The 16961-nt window shown below is 33.1% G+C and overlaps 2 protein-coding genes and 1 long non-coding RNA gene across 3 annotated transcripts; 2 read left to right on the top strand and 1 right to left on the bottom strand.

Moving 5' to 3' along the window:
* Positions 7382 to 9491, bottom strand: LOC108660470. The gene is made up of 2 exons (XM_018128772.1): positions 9226 to 9491; positions 7382 to 8679 (listed from the first exon to the last, which is right to left on the bottom strand). Exons 1-2 carry the CDS (start codon positions 9489 to 9491, stop codon positions 7458 to 7460), a joined length of 1488 nt encoding a protein of 495 aa, XP_017984261.1. The 3' UTR covers positions 7382 to 7457.
* Positions 10875 to 11965, top strand: LOC108663700. The gene is made up of 2 exons (XR_001929711.1): positions 10875 to 11824; positions 11931 to 11965. It is a non-coding gene; the product is annotated as an uncharacterized LOC108663700 (long non-coding RNA).
* LOC18586188 (F-box protein At2g39490) lies at positions 14467 to 16703 on the top strand. Its single transcript, XM_018128719.1, has 3 exons — positions 14467 to 15479; positions 15628 to 15789; positions 16052 to 16703. Exons 1-3 carry the CDS (start codon positions 14679 to 14681, stop codon positions 16394 to 16396), a joined length of 1308 nt encoding a protein of 435 aa, XP_017984208.1. The 5' UTR covers positions 14467 to 14678; the 3' UTR covers positions 16397 to 16703.

Genomic DNA, 16961 nt, shown 5'->3' on the forward strand with positions numbered 1-16961 from the left:
TAGAAAAGTATAAAATGTATATATTCATAAAAATAGTCATAAAATGTTTAGGTATGAAAAGAATTTAAATGTAGGAGAATATTTACTTAAGGGTATTTAAACTTAGAGAAATGTAGCATATATGCAAAACAGAAAATAAATTGCTTAATGAAATATGTTTATAATGATAGATTTAGAGAGATAAGTAAAAAATACATAAAAATGTAAATGAATGAAGCAAATAGGTGAGTGGTTAAAAAATACATATAGATTAAATTAAGTAAAAAATTGGAAATTATTGAGCCGTTGGTGGGGTATATTTGGGTGAAAATATATAAAGGAATATGTAGAATATGTATATACATTGGATTAAAAAAATATGTTTAGTGAATAAGCATAAAAGAAGAAAAAGAAAGAAATACTTAATATTTAATATTAAAAGAGAGTAAAGTTAGTCAAATAATTATAATAACATATGTATCAGAATAACGTTAGAAAATTGAATCCAAAGACACCATAAAATTAATTATACAAATAATGTATAAATTGTATCGATGATGAGATGTTCATCCGAAACGCGAGGAGTCGCAATTTTGGATGAATTTTTCTTAGGCTCAGATCTAAATTAAGACTCCATCAGTATGATGGGAGGGTCTCAATTTTAAGATTTGGATATTTCTAATTTTAAATAAACAAAAATTATTATATAATAAATTAGTCAAAATATAAATACAAATATAATAAATATAAAAGAATAGATCACATATACTCATTTAAGTTGTCAAAAGATAAATATAAAATCGTAAAAAAAATACTCATAACAATAAATAAATAAGTAAAATATTCAATGATGGGAAATTCATAATAATGAATATACTAGGTTATATAAAATATATACAATAAATTTATAGGTGTTATAAAAAGGGAATAGGAAAGATAATAAAAAGAGGAAGCATCGAATCAAAACATATATAATTATGAAATGAAATATCTTGTTTAAAGGACCATAGAGTTTGAATAAAAAATTTTATATAGTAAAATAGGTATACACCTACGTAACATAGAAATATATATAATTCATAATATACATATTTATAAAGAGAACAATAAAGAGGAAAACCTTAAAGAAATAACAAAGAAAATATAGGAAGATTTGGATATAAAATAATGAATTTCATAAGCATAACATACATCGATGTATGCTATCATTATTGCGACGTAAATGTCATGGTATATAGATACATATGGATACGAGTATAAATCCCGATAATGAAATTTTCCAAAAGATTTTGCGATGGCAAGTTTCTTCAAAAAATTTCCTAAGTGAAAGGATATCTTCGGGTCCCACTAATACGATAGGAGGGCTCGAGGAATATTTTTAATAAAAAAGCTTTTCGCTCGTATTAGGTCTACATTCACAAAAATACTGTTTTTGATAAAACGCGTATGATAACCCCGAGGATGAAATTTATTCATCAAATTTGTGAAGGCAAGTTCCCAGATAATTACCTAGGTGAGAGAATATCTATAGATCTCATTAGTATGATGGGTGAATCCGAGAAATATCCTCAATAAAAGGTTTTTCGTTCGACATTATTTGAATTTTATACCATGTGTTTCACAAATGCATCATGTACACGTCATACCCGTAAAGTCAAATAAAACATTTTAATAAAATAGAAGATAAAATAAATGAATAATAACTAAGGAAACATAATAAATTTAAGGATCAAGGCTCCAATAGGATAATCTATAATCAAATGGTACCATTTGTAGAACGGATATCGTGAGGGTGCTAATCCTTCCCCGGGTGTAATCGTACTCCTGAACTCAGTCCTAAATATCGTAGATCAGTTTAAAATTCTCTTTACGAATTTAAAATTAATTTAACATTTCGTCGATTAGAATCGAGTCAACAGGTGATCAATCACACCTAAAAAAAAGATTGGTGACGACTCTTAATTTTTTCCTGTGTTTAGCGGTCGAGTTATCGGACCTGCACGTTACGATATATTGCAAAAGTCACAACATTTGTCATCCTTCACTTCATCATATAACACTAAAATGTGTTCATGGGTGAAATGTTTTATCTCTGAACTTATCACATATTCTCCAAGTTTGATCCTTTTAATGACAAGAAAGGATGAATCCACTAACGCTGGATTTCCATTAAGCTTCTCAGGATCATCTTTGGACTCAATTCTGTAATACAAACCAGGATCTAGAACACATTTCACATGGACAATAAACTCACACTCAAAACAATAGTAACTCCCAAACTCTTTGTTCACGTCCTCATGACAAATTCCACATTCCAATATCCCATACTCATTTTCTCCTTCAAAATTGTTGTGGAAAATAGGATGGTGATGCTATATGTATTTGATGATGCGTGGTAATGAAACACAATACTTGTGGATTATAAGGCTACATGTCCAGCAAATATAAGGAGCATAATTTCCTGACGTGCCACATGCATCACAAATGAATGACTATTGTCTTAAACACTTAGTGAATGAGTGGTCATGACTACTATCTTCAACAAAAGGTGATGGTGACACACATTCAATGTGAAAGGCAACCTTAGTGAATGAGTGGTCATGACTACTATCTTCAACAAAAGGTGATGGTGACACACATTCAATGTGAAAGGCAACCTTGCACATTGAACAACAGTAAATAAATCCCTTGACTTAGGTTTCATGGCATATCTTGCAAGAGAGACGATCACTATTAAACTGTAACAAAAGAGAATGTTGGCGGTGGCGAAGGTGATTGATTTCAAGGGATAGCTCAACGCATTTCTTATGCAAGCAAAATCCACAATCAAGAGAAAAGTATGCAGAATCTGATAATGGTGTCCAACATACAAAGCAATGGGCGTATTTGAGTAATGATTTTCAGTAGAGATCAATGGGTATTTATGGGCAATATGTTGAAGCTCTCCAATGTTATATGAAAACAGAGCACACTTGACGTGAAGGTCTAAACGATAAGGACAATGATAAATAAATTTCTCACACCTTTTTTCGCAGAAATAGCGATTACACCAATATCCAATATATGGTGGGCTTGCTACAAGTTTAAGACTGGTTGCAATGAAAGGGGTGATTCATCTCCAAAGGTGCCCAAGCACAGATCTTGTCAAGGAGAAACCTGCATGCCACGCAGCTATACGCTGGACCCAACACCGCCTCCCCACAACCATTGCATTGTAAAGCCTTCTCATTACTTTCATGGCTTGGCTCTTCAGTGAAAACCAGAGGATGAATATGGCTAGGATGTTGAAATTCCATCTCTCCTTTCTTTCTATGTAAGTTTGAAGGTGAGATTGCTATAAATGTTTTTGTGCAAGCGCAAGCCCATTTATATACTTCAAAAATTTACTGCCCATTGAATCAAAATGATAAAACTGTTTTTTCTCTCTCTTTTTCGACTGTCTGATTTTAAATGGGAGATTTTACTCTGTTGATTGCTTTAATTTTTAATCTTTATTCACCTTCAACCCTTGAAGTTACCCCTAATTTCCTTGGTGCCTCAATTAAAATAAACATTATAGTAATATTGTATATTACTACGATACACAAAAGTTAAAATTTTTTAAATATCATAAGTAGATTTAAAGGATTATAACATGCCCAGAGAGTTATAATTAAATAAATTTATAAATTAATCTAATTACTAATAAAACATGTCAATTGTGTAAATTAATATAATTACGGAACTATTACATAAAGAAATTGTTGATAGATCACCTTGAAGTTGAAAACAGCTTAATCAAAAAGAAAATTTTTTTAAAGAAATAAAAGGAGGAAGAAGAAGCAGAAGAAAAGAATTTTAATTTTTTCATTCTCTTTGAATTTATCTTGGGTTAAACCATTTAGATGGATAATCAATAATGTGTTATATATGTTGTAAGAATCATCCTTTCACTACATGTCAAAGAATATGACTCTTTCTCTACACCTATTTTGTCATCGATAAAGAGAAAGTAAGGAACAAGAGAAAATTTTTTCACTAAAAATAAAGTATTAGAACATTTTTTCCTTTTATTTTTCAAGAATAAAGTTAAAATGCTCAAACTTTTTCCCTTCGAAGTTATGCCACCCTTATTGGTATACATATAATAAAGCTATAATGCTTAAAAAACCTCTAAACTATTTAAGAAAATTCAAATAAATTTTTATTCTTTTATTGCATATAATTAAATAAACTTTTATTTTAGGCCAAATAAGCTTTTATGATTAATGGTTGACTAATTGTCATTAGCAAAAATGTTACTTATCATTTAATATCCACATACCACTGATATGGCGAGCGAAAAATGTCACATGATCATATTATCATGTCACATAAGCATACAATGTCATCATCAATTATAATATGTCTACATATCACATCATCATCAACTATAATATGTTAGCATGTCACGTCAGTGTTACATGGCATAGAATGATAAATGATATTTTGACTAAGTCAATCATTAATCATAATGACTTCTGTGATTTAAAATAAAATGTATAAAAACTTATTTGACTTAAAATAAAAATATAAGGGCTTGATTAAACATAACAAAAGTATATGAACTTATTTGAATTTTTTTGAATAATTTAAGTACTTTTTTAAAATATTATGCCTATAATAAATCACTCTATTTCAAATATAAAAATTAAGATTATTATTCTAAACACAATCCTCTGATCTTCCACTTGAATTTAACCAAATTACATACTAAATTCTGCTTTTTCTTTTGTTCGATATTCCTTTCTTCCTTTATTTCTCTAGAAATGGTATCAATTGATCTCTTTCTCTTTTCTTTTATCTAATCAATTCAAGTCTTGTGGAATTAATCCAACTTTCTAACAAGAATTGGGAAGTAGTTGAAGAAATCAAAGAAGATTCCATTAGTCGTTTACCTAATGACACTTTTGTCTCATAATATCCTTGTTTCCCATTAGAATTACTGCCAAGGGCAGTTTGCTTTGTGACTCAATACAAGAGGTTGTAATTACTATTTTGAGGTTCCATAGCATTACTTTTCATTGTTAATATCAAAGTCCAAAGGAGAGTGTTAGAAATTTTAATTCAATAATAATACAGAAATATCCACGAAATGGGTGAATAGGATTTAAAAAAAATTCTTTTTAACAAATTCAACTTTCAATGAAGACAAGCATGAAAACAAAATTTTCAAATTTATTTTCACTTTAAAACATGTCAAAAGTAATTTAATAAACAACTTAACGAACAAACAATGTTGAAAACAAAATTTCCAAACTCTTCAAAATAAAATGCGCAACTATAAACAATGAACAGTAAAAAGAAAATTGCTTTAGAGGTTCATCTCTCTTAACAAGTTAAGAAGTTAAATCCATTATTGAAAATATCAATACAATGCCTTTTAAATGTTAAGCATAGCCATTACATTTTCAAAGTTCAAGTACAACCTCTAAACACTACCTTTTGAAGGTTAAACATAATCTTTCGAAACCTCTATACCTTTCAAGGGTTAAGCACAATCTCTCTTCTTTTACAAGGCTTGAAGAAGGGTTATTTCTAAAAGGTGAATTTTGCTAAATGAGTGCAAGGTTGTAAGTGCTTGAATAACACAAAGATGTGCACAAATGATATGAGTGAAAGTATGAAAAAATTAAAGCTCAAAGATAACTTAAAAGCTAAGTGAAAGAATGTGAATATAGGAATCAACATAGTAATATTAAGTTGAGTTTGAATGTAAAGCTGCATTAATGTTAATTTCTCCAATTTAAGGATTTTCAAAAAGCAAAACCAGGATTGATTCACAACTATTCATCCTCTATTGACTATGGAGTATATAATGTCAATTAATTATCAACAACAACATAAACGAATTAACATGTTAAGTACCCAAGCTTTATCGTAGCTGGATTCATCGATCTCTATCTTGAATTAAAATTCGAAGTACATAATACGGATATATTTTTTATATTAATAAAAATGATTAAATTCGTGATTTATGCGCATGAAATTTTATATTTATTAATCCTTTATATATAAAGGAGAAATTTTCACTAAAAATAAAAGGTGAGAGCATATTTTTTTATTTTACTTTCCAAAAGTAACATTAAGTTAAGATGCTCCAACTCTCTTCCCTCCCAAGTTATCCAATTCTTTTGGTATTCATAAACTTTTGAAATAAGGAAGAATAAGTAGCCATATTAATTGCTTTTGGATAAAGATATATAAAATTTCACAACAATTGCCTTAACTAAGATTTTTTTTCAAAATCTTGGATTAATTAATTAATTAATTATCTACTGGAAAACCCTTGATTTTCAGATTTTTTTGCTCAAAATTAATTTTTAAAAATTTATCCGAAATAAGCAATAATTAAAGATCTTCAATTAAATTGAAAAATGTCTTTTCAATACAATTAGAGCTATTTAATTTCTAACTAAAGTAAATAAATCACATATTAATAAGATTCAACAACAGAATAAAAACAAGCACATCGTAAAAAAGACATTACAGAAAAGCATGTAAGTTCTTAACTTGCAGAATATTCTTGGCTTAGCCAACCCCGTCCGCTAAAAAATCCTAAGATTCTTGTTTAATAAGATTATAAGGTCGTAGCTTGTAATGAGATTTAGGAATTCCTTGCAATGTTTACAAGTTAATGTCCCCCTAACTAATAAGGGTAAAATGATAAACTAAATCTATACAGTAGTTGTGGTTGCTAAATCAATAAGTCACGTGTCCTGTTATACGCTTTCTTGACTGCCCGAGTAAATGGATATAAAGATCAAACAGGCTGTTGTTTAATGTTCTTCATTTTCTGGGTATTTTTGGGCAATGCTGCTCCCTGGAGTCCAGCTTCCGTCTTCTCTTCTCCAACATTCTTTCGATAACATGTACAAGGAACAAATTACTTGCAGATGCTTATAAGTTAGAACCCTTTTGAATTTTACTATTGATGAATCCAACCATTTTTAAACTTGAAGGAATTTTACTATTGATTTCTTAGAGCCATCTCCACTACCAAATGGAACTAATTATTTTTCCAAAGATTTTACTTTCAAATTTATGTGCAAAATGCTACAGGGAATATAATTATAGTCTAGCTAGGTAGTCTGTTCAGGAAAATTAGGAAAAAGAAAAGAAAATGTCTGCAATAGTTTTGAAGCAGGTAAATTGTAGCAGCTCCTAACATCTTGTAAAGTATGTGTTAGAGTCACCATAAAACAACAAGATATCTATTCAAATTTCAAGTTATCATAGCAAACAGATCAATTCCTTTAGCCAAACAACGGAGAATCATAAAAGATACAAGAAAATGTTCACTTTATACAAATATGATCACAAATTATTTTCAGTTTCAAAGAAAAAAAAATCTTAAAAGATCACATGATTAGGTTACCGAGTAATTTATTCAAACATTTTGGAAATTATCAAATCATAAAGAAGGATGAATAGTTTAAAACAACCCACTAAAGAAATCATCAGTAACCTTTGATGGCTATCAGCTCAACGATATTATCATCTTCAATGAAGTCTTTGAGGCGGCTACATCTCCAATGGATAACAAAGCTGCATCTTGTGTCTGCACACTCAAGAGCCAGATCGAAGCAGAGCTGACCACATTTAGAACATTCAGGGTAAAGATAAACCTTTTGCCCGAGAATGAGTAAGTGTGGATGATCAGTCTTTGCAGAGATCCTCCTCCCGAGCTTGATAAACGGGTAATCTCCAAGAACACATTTGGGATGAGCTGACTTGTCACAAAGTGCACAATGATAAAACCAAATGTTGGGGTTTCTTCTTTCTTCACAAATGTCACAAAAATGATATTCTGAATAATCATGAACTTCATGGTATGTGAGTGTGAGACAATGTTCATCACATTTGTGCCAAGCTGTTCGTGGTAGCAGAGTACATAGAACATGCAAATTAAAATTGCAACCCTTGCATCTGTATGTTGCGAAATCATCAGTAATACTGTTACCACAAGCATTGCACTGCCCATTATACTTGTTGTAAAAAAGAAGGGGGTGCTCCTTGTGCGCTTGACTTGTGTAGCTCAAAGAACGTTCTGTACACTGAACGCACAAGCAAAGTTCCTTCAAGTTGTAGGCAAAACCAGTATGCAGGGAATGACAAAAGTGACATTTGAAAAAGTGATTTGGAATAAGGTTAAGGGTCAAAGGAAAAGCCCAAAATTCCATCTTCTTGGGTAACACAGCACATGATTTGTGGAGAGAGAAATCACATTCTGAACAACTATAAAAAGATGTCTCAATGAGTAGACTGCAACAGTAACAACATTTCTCATCCTTTACTTCATCATATAACACTAAATTGTGTTCATGGCTAAAATGTTGTATCTCTGTAGTTATCACATTTTCTCCAAGTTTGATCTCTTTAATGACAAGAAATGATGGATCCACCAGCGTTGAATTTTCATTAAGCTTCTCATAATCATCTTTTGACTCAATTTCATAATAAAAAGTAGTATTCTCTAGAGCACAATTCACATGGACAATAAACTTACACGCAGAACAACAGTAATTCCCATACTCTTTGTTCACCTCCTCATGACAAATTCCACATTCCAATATTCCACACTCATTTTCTACTGCAAAATAGTTGTGGAAAATAGGATGGTGATGCCAGATGCTTTTGATGATGCGAGATAATGAAATGCAATCCTTGTGGACTGTGACGCTGCATGTTGAGCAAATATAAGAAGCATAATTTCCAGACGTGCCACATGCACCACAAATGAATGAAAATCGTCTTAAACACCTAGTGAATGAGTGTTCATGACTACTATCTTCAATAAAAGGTGATGGTGACACACATTCAATGTGAAGGGCAACCTTGCACATTGAACAACAGTAAACAAATCCCTTGACTTGGGTTCCTTGGCATATCTTGCAAGGGAGACGATCGGTATTAAATTGTAAAAAAAGGGAATGTTGACGGTGGCAAAGGTGATTGATTTCAAAGGGTAGCTCAACACATTTCTTATGTAGGCAAAATCCACAATCAAGAGAAAAGCATGGAGAATCTAATAATGGTGTCCAACATACAAAGCAATGGGCGTATTTGAGTTTTACAGAATGGTTTTCAGTAGAGATCAAAGGGTCTTTATGGGCAATATGTTGAAGCCCTCCAATATGTTTTTCAGCAATGATACATGAAAACAGAGCACATTTGACGTGAAGCTTTAATTTACAAGGACCACACCCATAAATAAAGTTGTCACACCGTTTGTTGCAGAAATCGCAATTAAACCAAAATTTACCAGGTGGCGATACAAGATCAAGGCTGTGGCTGCGGTGCAAGGGGTGATTCAGCCAAAAAGGTGCCTCAGCGCAGTTCTTGTCAAGGTGAAACCCGCATGCCACGCAGCTGTACGTTGGACCCGACACCACCTCCCCACACCCACGGCAATAAAGCATCTCATCACTTTCATGGCTCCGCTCTTCCTTGAAAACAAGAGGATGATTATGGCTAGGATGTTGAATTTCCATCTCTCCTTTGTTTCTATGTGAGTTTGAGGGTATAAATGTTTTTGTGCAATCGCAGGCACATATATATATATACACGTAAAAACTTTACTGCTCCGTTGAATCAAAATGATAAATTGTTTATAGGACCATTTTCGCTCTGTGGAAGATTTTACCCTCTTAATAGATTTAATCTTTGAATCTTTATTGATTTTCAACCCCAGTCAAAGTTTATATTCCAACTCATCTCGTCATTTTCCTATTTCTCTTGCTTCCTCCATTAAAATAAATATTATATTTAATATTGAAAATTATTGATTTAGTTGTGTATTTATGGTCATTAGAGACTACGTAATGACTTTTGGCATGCCATGTCATCCTTTAATCCTCCATGGCATGTGACTTGTTAATTAAATTAAATTAAATTTTTAAATGTAACAATAAAGATTATTATGCTAAATACAATACATTTGATCTTTCATTTGAGTTTAACTAAATTGTATACTGCCTTTAAAAAAAAAAACTAAATTGTATACTAAATATTGCTTTGTCTTTTTCTTTTGATCTTCTTATTTGGTCCTTCTTTATTCCTATCTTGATCTTTGATCTTTTGAAATAGCATCAATTCTCTTTCTCTTTTCTTCAAATGAACAATCAATAACGTGTTTTATATTCTTTCCATAAAAATCATCCTTTTACTAAATGTGTCAAAAAATATGACTCTTTCTTTGTACCTATCTTGTCATCAATAAAGAGAAAGTATGAAATATGAGAAACTTTTTTCACTAAAAGTAAAGTATGAGAGTTTTTTTTTCTTTTATTTTTCAAGATAAAGTTAAAATACTCAAACTTTCTCCCCTCCAAGTTATGGCATTTCTTTTGGTGTACATATAATAAATTATCCAATGTTAAATATACAAATAAAGATTATTATTTCAAACGCAGTTGTTATTGATTTTTCACTTAACTTTAACTAATTACCTATGAGATTTCGCTTATTCTTTTTCTTTTGTTTTCCCTGTTTAAACTTCTTTATACCTTTCTTGCTCCTTTTATTTCTGGAAATGGTATCAATTGATCTCTTTCTCTTTTCTTTATCTGATCCACTTCAAGTCCTGTCGGATTAATCCAACTTTCAAACAGGAATTGGGAAGTAGTTGAAGAAACCATAGAAGATCCCACTAGGCGTTTATCTAATGATACCCTTTTGTCTCATGACTTCCTTTAGAATTGTTGTCTAAACCAGTTTGCTTTGTGACTCAATAGAAGATGCTGTAATTACTATTTTAAGGTTCAATAACATTACTCTCCGTTGTCAATATCAAGTACAAAGGAAAGTATTCAAATCAAGATTTTATTATTTCTTTTTTTTTACAAAAAAAGTAAATTTTATTGATCGAAGCTAGATGCCATAGCAAGTATAGCACCTAGACTGATGGAAGACTCCTCTTGGCATAAGAAGCTTGCTTTAAGATGAGCTAACCCCTGTAAAATTTACAAAAGAAGCTGCTCAAGAAAAACTTTTTGCAGCAAAAACAAACAAAATGGCCCCTGTCCACATAAAGACAAAAGGGCCAGCTAAGGATCCTAACTAGTAACAAAACATCCTGAAATTTTGACAACTAGAACTCTTAAGTAATCAAAGAGAAAATCAGCACCATATCAAAATATGAGCCAATCCACACAAGATGTCAATAACAGTAAGGAGCGGTAGACAGAGTTGCAACCGCTCCCTAGCCTTCAGAATATCCGCAGAGCAAAGAAAGAACGTCCTGCACTCCAACAGCCCGGCACCCCACAAAGCCAAACCTCAACCGCAAAACACAAAGCAAACAGCAGGACGGAAACCCCCTTGACCTTGGCAGAGAAACGGAAAGGAGAAAAAGGAAGTCCTCCATCAGCTCATCTTGACTGCTGTTCTTAAGAATCATCCATCAAAACTCCAAAACGCAACCGCAGCCTTGTCAACCAAACCCCGTCCCAAACCTATGATAACTATTCCTTAACCACACCCTCCAAGATCAACAAGCAGAGGATCAGAGACGGCAGAGACACTTCCTCGTGAAGACCCCCCACCAAGACAACAAAAACCACCCGTCCCACAACCCTTCACTCCCCGACTTCAACCAACCTCAAGAAGCAAAAGAAGATAACAGCAATCACATCCAACCATGCCCCATGCATGCATCCGCCTCCCCTTCCCCCTAATGAAAAGAACCTAACCCAAAAGCATGAAGGATCAAGCCACAATAAAAAGCAAACATGGTTGATTCCCAAATAACAAGGAGAAAATCTGTATACAACAAGGAAAGCAAGCAAATTTGCCCCCCGTGAGAGCAAGCTCCCTAGGCCCAGCCGTGATTTTTCTTCTTTTATCTTTTTCTTTCTTTTTTCTTTTTTACTTTTCTCTTTCCTTTTTTCCTCTTTAATTTTTCTTGTTTCTTTTTTTTTTCATTGACTTAGATTTCAAAGCCAATTCAAGTGGTCCAAAGGCTTTTGCAAGAAGAACACCTGAAAGGAACCAACTACCTGCCTCAGAAAAAACAAACAAACCGCCATGAAAGAGACATGACTCAAGAACAAAGTCCATAAAGACTTCATATCAAAACAGAACCGGATAAGAGGAGACGACTGAAGCCTAAAGAGTAGAAAATTTCCCCCCCTCCCCTCACTCCCCTCCCCCCTGAAACAAGAGCACACAGACTAAAGAGCAGGATCACATCCTAGCAACAAGCAGAAACTCAAAATCCAAACCCTTCAAAGAACCAAGGCAATCCCTTCCAAGACAGCCCGCAAGAAACAAAATGTCATAAGGCAAAAGTAAAACCACTAAAGGAGACGAACACCGCAACTCCCCAAGCAAGTCAGAAGAGAAACAAAGATGAAAAGAAGATCAAAAAACAAAACTCCCCCCCATGGCACAAACCAACACTCCTTAAGCAAGAGATAAGAGAACCAGAGCTACCTTGAATCCCATGCTTTTCAAGATTCACAGACAGGCCAAGTATGGCTTGGTTTTTGTCGTTGCTATTATTTTTATGATTCTTGATTTGATTACCTCTTGATTAGTACATGAATATTTAGTTTAATGATAAGTACATATATTTTTCACTTGAAGAGTTGAGATTAAATATATATTTTTTTTAATTTAAAAATGAAATTAATCAATTATGCTATGAATTGGGCAATGACCTATGGAGTCTCCATGATAAACCAAATTCATGGGTCCAGGAAATTGAAGCTCAATAAACTGAGCCCTCAATACCAAAGTGAATCTTACAGATAATGTATCCAAAATTTGGCCCAAAACTATTTAATCTCTCAATTCTTCTTGCCGTCAGAGGGAAATGGATTTAAGGCATTATCGTTTAATTTTCTTTTATTAATTAATTCTTTTGTAAAAAAAAAGTGAGTTTCATTTTTCGGCACCGGTGATACCACGACAAGTCTTACAAAAGATTTTTATGACATAGTGCACGTGGGTATTTGTCTGTACATTCTCAAAAGTTACACCGCACGCCAAACAAAGTCAGCAAGAAAATTCAGCAAAAGGTCCTTTGCAGGTCCCAACAAAGGATCCTTCAAGGGAATACAGCGAAAAAGCCCATGAGAATCAGATCTCTCAACAATACCCTGTTTAATTAAATGAAAATAATTAGAGTAAAAGATAAAAGTCTTGTTTGATTTGTCCTTGTAGAACATCTTATTTGATTTTTTCTTAGATGCCAATATATTTTTATAGCCTTGTGTTATAAATTAGTGACTCCCAAATACACTGAAATTGCATTAATTACTTCGAACAGAGAACAGATTGAGTAAGAAGTTTGAAAAGCTTGACCAAATATTAATATAATATATACTAGTGTTTTTTGTGAATAATATCATTAATGAAAGTTCTTGAGCAGCACATCAATAAACTCTATCAAAATAAAAAGGCTGTCAATGTCAAGCTAATATTGTATCATAATTAAACATTAATATTTTGGTTCATGAGCAGAGCATCCTTTCAAGTTGAGAGGCAGAGCGATCAAATTAGTTAATTAATTAGATAATGGCTGCTGATGAGAAGAGAACTAGTCTGACATCTAATGACAGTCCATGCAAATCCAAGCTCCAATTTTTAATTTCTTATGCTGCTTTTTACTAGAATATATATAATTTCAAAAGGGATTGGATATAGTTTATGAATTTGTTATATATCTAAAGCAGCAGGCCAAGTATTTATAATTTTTCTGTTCACATCTGAATCCAAACACTTTTGAAGCTTTCAAAGCAGTTAGAATGACAAATTCTTTCTTCACAAATAACAACATTATGTTGCTTAGACTTGGATGTGTGTCCCATTCTACAGAATGAACAAGATCACGTAGTATAAGGTAGAATCAAAATTAACATATATAGTCTAATAGGGACAAAAAAAAAATGGATAGAAACAAAAGATTTAATTGAAAATTGAACTTTGCAATTCCAATAATTAATCATGATCTTGGATTTTATCACAAAAAAATAGTTTTTTCCTAACACGTAAATTTAATCTATTTCATCTCAGAATTTGAACAAGTATAACGTTTTTAAGTTAATTTAGCACACAAAATAAAATTTTTATATAATTTTTTTAAAGAATCTGGTTTAATTAAGTCCCTCAATATTAAATTATCTCACTTGGGTTTGGTGTTGGTTTCTTTTCAATTTATATCCTCCAAAACAAGAAAGGAGAATTGCTACAAATAGGAACAAGCTGCAAAAGGGAACGTCATTGGTTTTAACTTAAAGCGACTCGATCACCCAATTCCATTTCATTGGAAACCATTTTTCCTGTTTTGGCCAACTGGGAACCATTTTTCCTTGCAACTTCGCAGAAAAGACGATAAGTGCTTGGTTGCTATTGACAATTTCAAACACCATTTGCTTCCGTACATAACGTTATTACGATGATTTAACAAAGTCCTACAACCACTTTATAAAATTAACTCAAATTCAAAGTTCCTTGTGATTTTTGAGTTTGACTATAATTACAACTATGCCAATCCAATTGATCAATTTGTGTATAAAAGCACAACAAGATATGCGAGGTTAATCTTTGTAAGCAACTGCTCCAATAATTTGAACACTGCAAAAGTGCCAGGGTGAGCTTTCTTCTTCTTCTTTTCATTCATTTTCGGTCAATTTGAGCTGCTGAGACTAATTTAGCTTTGGAACGGGAGGCTTGCCATGGAATTAAATGCGGGAGATTTCATCAGCAGTTTACCTGATGAGATTCTTTTCCATATAATTTCTTTACTTCCCTTTGAATCTGCTATCCAAACCATTTTCCTGTCTACCCGATGGAGGTTGTTGTGGAACTTGGCTCTGGTGCAACATGGAAGCAAAGAAGATGTTCCCACTGCAGTTTCTGGTTTCCTTACAAATTTTGATGAGCACAATCCAACAAGGAATACTAGAAGGCTTCGGTTCCATTTTGGCGAAGATGGTGTCCTCTCAGCAATTATTGCACCCAACCATAAACTTCACCTGGATTTCTCTGCAGATAACCAGGAACATCCAAGGCAGTTTGGTTGGCAGATAGAGTTGAACCCCCAAAATCTTAGTCTCCAGCCAACTCCCTCCACCTTCTTCGTTAAGACCCTTTGCCTGGTATCAGTAAACCACCTTAGCAGTGAAGCTGTTTCTTCTATGGTCTCAAGGTTTCAGCTTCTTGAAAACCTGAAAATCATTGGATGCAGTGGATTGGAATCCTTAAGCATCGATTCTGATACAAAGCTTTTAAACCTAACCATCTTTGATTGTCCACAGTTGAAATCTCTCCATATTAGATCCTATAAACTTAGAAACTTTTGGTATAGAGGGCAATTCCCTTGGTTTTGGCCTGAGTTTCATTTCAACCTGGCAAACGCCATGCTTGATTCTAGGCAAGGGCCTGGCTACAGTACCTTCAGGACTATTGATTTTGATCGAGTCTTGCTGACAATAAAGAATTCTGAAATTTTCACGTTGTGCAAATGGACTTTTGAGGTATATTGCTGCATTTTTCTAATATCAGTTTCAAACTATGCTGCTTTCTGACAAAGTCCTTATTAATTAAGACAATGAATTACTTTATGTTGCTTACATATTAAATATAAATAAATTCTAGTTAATCAAAAATCCTTTACCCATGCAGGCATTAGTCTGTCCATCGCTGTCATCTTTTCGAGCTGCTTTCCAGTTTTATAGACTAAAGGAGCTGTGGTGGATTGATAATTATTCCAAGGGCTTGTACAATAGTGATGCTCTAATCACCTTCTTGGAACTCTGTCCTTCCTTAGAGCGACTCTTCGTGACTGTAAGTTTATTTTTCCCTTGACTTTAAGAGACAGAACTTGAATTTTCTTGATTTCTCTCCTCCTGACAGTGATTTTTAATTTTCTTGATTTCTCTCCTCCTGACAGTGATTTTTAATTTTCCTACATTTCTTGTGATATTGATGACATTGCTAGTATTTGAAAGAACTCTTAAAACGAAACTCTAAAAATGCAATAAGGTAAGGCAAAATTTTGATCCTTCTTGACAGAGGAATTGAAACATAGTGATTATTGAATGTGCAGATTGATCATGAGAGCTATGTCATGCCAAGTACTGCCACATGTTCCAAGCAAGTAGGTAAATACACAAAATTGCAGCATCTCAAAGTGGTTAAATTGGAGGGATTTGCCAATCACGAGGATGAGATTTTGTTCACTGAGCGTTTGCAAGATGTTGTTGCGGCGAAACCAGTAATCCTAACAACACTAGATGGGATATGTTTCTGGAATTTGACTAAGGTACCTTCACATGAACCTCAGCAGCCAGAAGAGACTTCACTACTTTCACAAGAAAAGTACCTTTACAAGTTTGTTCCAGTGAAAAACATCAATGAGTTATGTCCCACTCATGCTCACATGAGCTTGTAGGCCCCAGAATAGCAAGTTTCTCTGGCCACATACAGTCTCCTTCATAAGGCTATAGCACTATACGTGATGCACTTTTTGTTGCATAAATTCTCCATACACTTAACAGAAATATACATAGTTCAGTAAAGATTATGTGCAATAAGCACCCTTTATCCTTGATTTGTTGAAATTTTGTATAGTTAAGACCCTGCTTCAACAGGAAACAAATAAAAAGAGTATGAGCCTTCCCTGTAATGTGGAAGGGTGTGCTACAAGTTGAGAAGATTCATTGGTTCCCTTCAAGATTCTTTTGTCAATAAACATTTTATCAAGCTATTTCCATATTTGTCAGAATGCATCATAAAACCAGCAGATATCCAAAATTTTTTTAATGTAATGATCATGTTCTATATATCCGGCGATAAAAAAGGAGATGAAGTGGTATCTTATAGGACAGATAGAGAATCAAGTCAAAAAGAAAGCGTATAAACAATTGCTTATAGTTTCTCCAAAAAATTGGTACAATACTCACTAAAACGTTTTGCCATAATCCAAGTCAATGAGTCATTTCTTGCTCTCTAAGCTC

This window comes from Theobroma cacao, chromosome 10 (genome assembly GCF_000208745.1).
Source record: "Theobroma cacao cultivar B97-61/B2 chromosome 10, Criollo_cocoa_genome_V2, whole genome shotgun sequence".
NCBI lineage: Eukaryota > Viridiplantae > Streptophyta > Magnoliopsida > Malvales > Malvaceae > Theobroma > Theobroma cacao.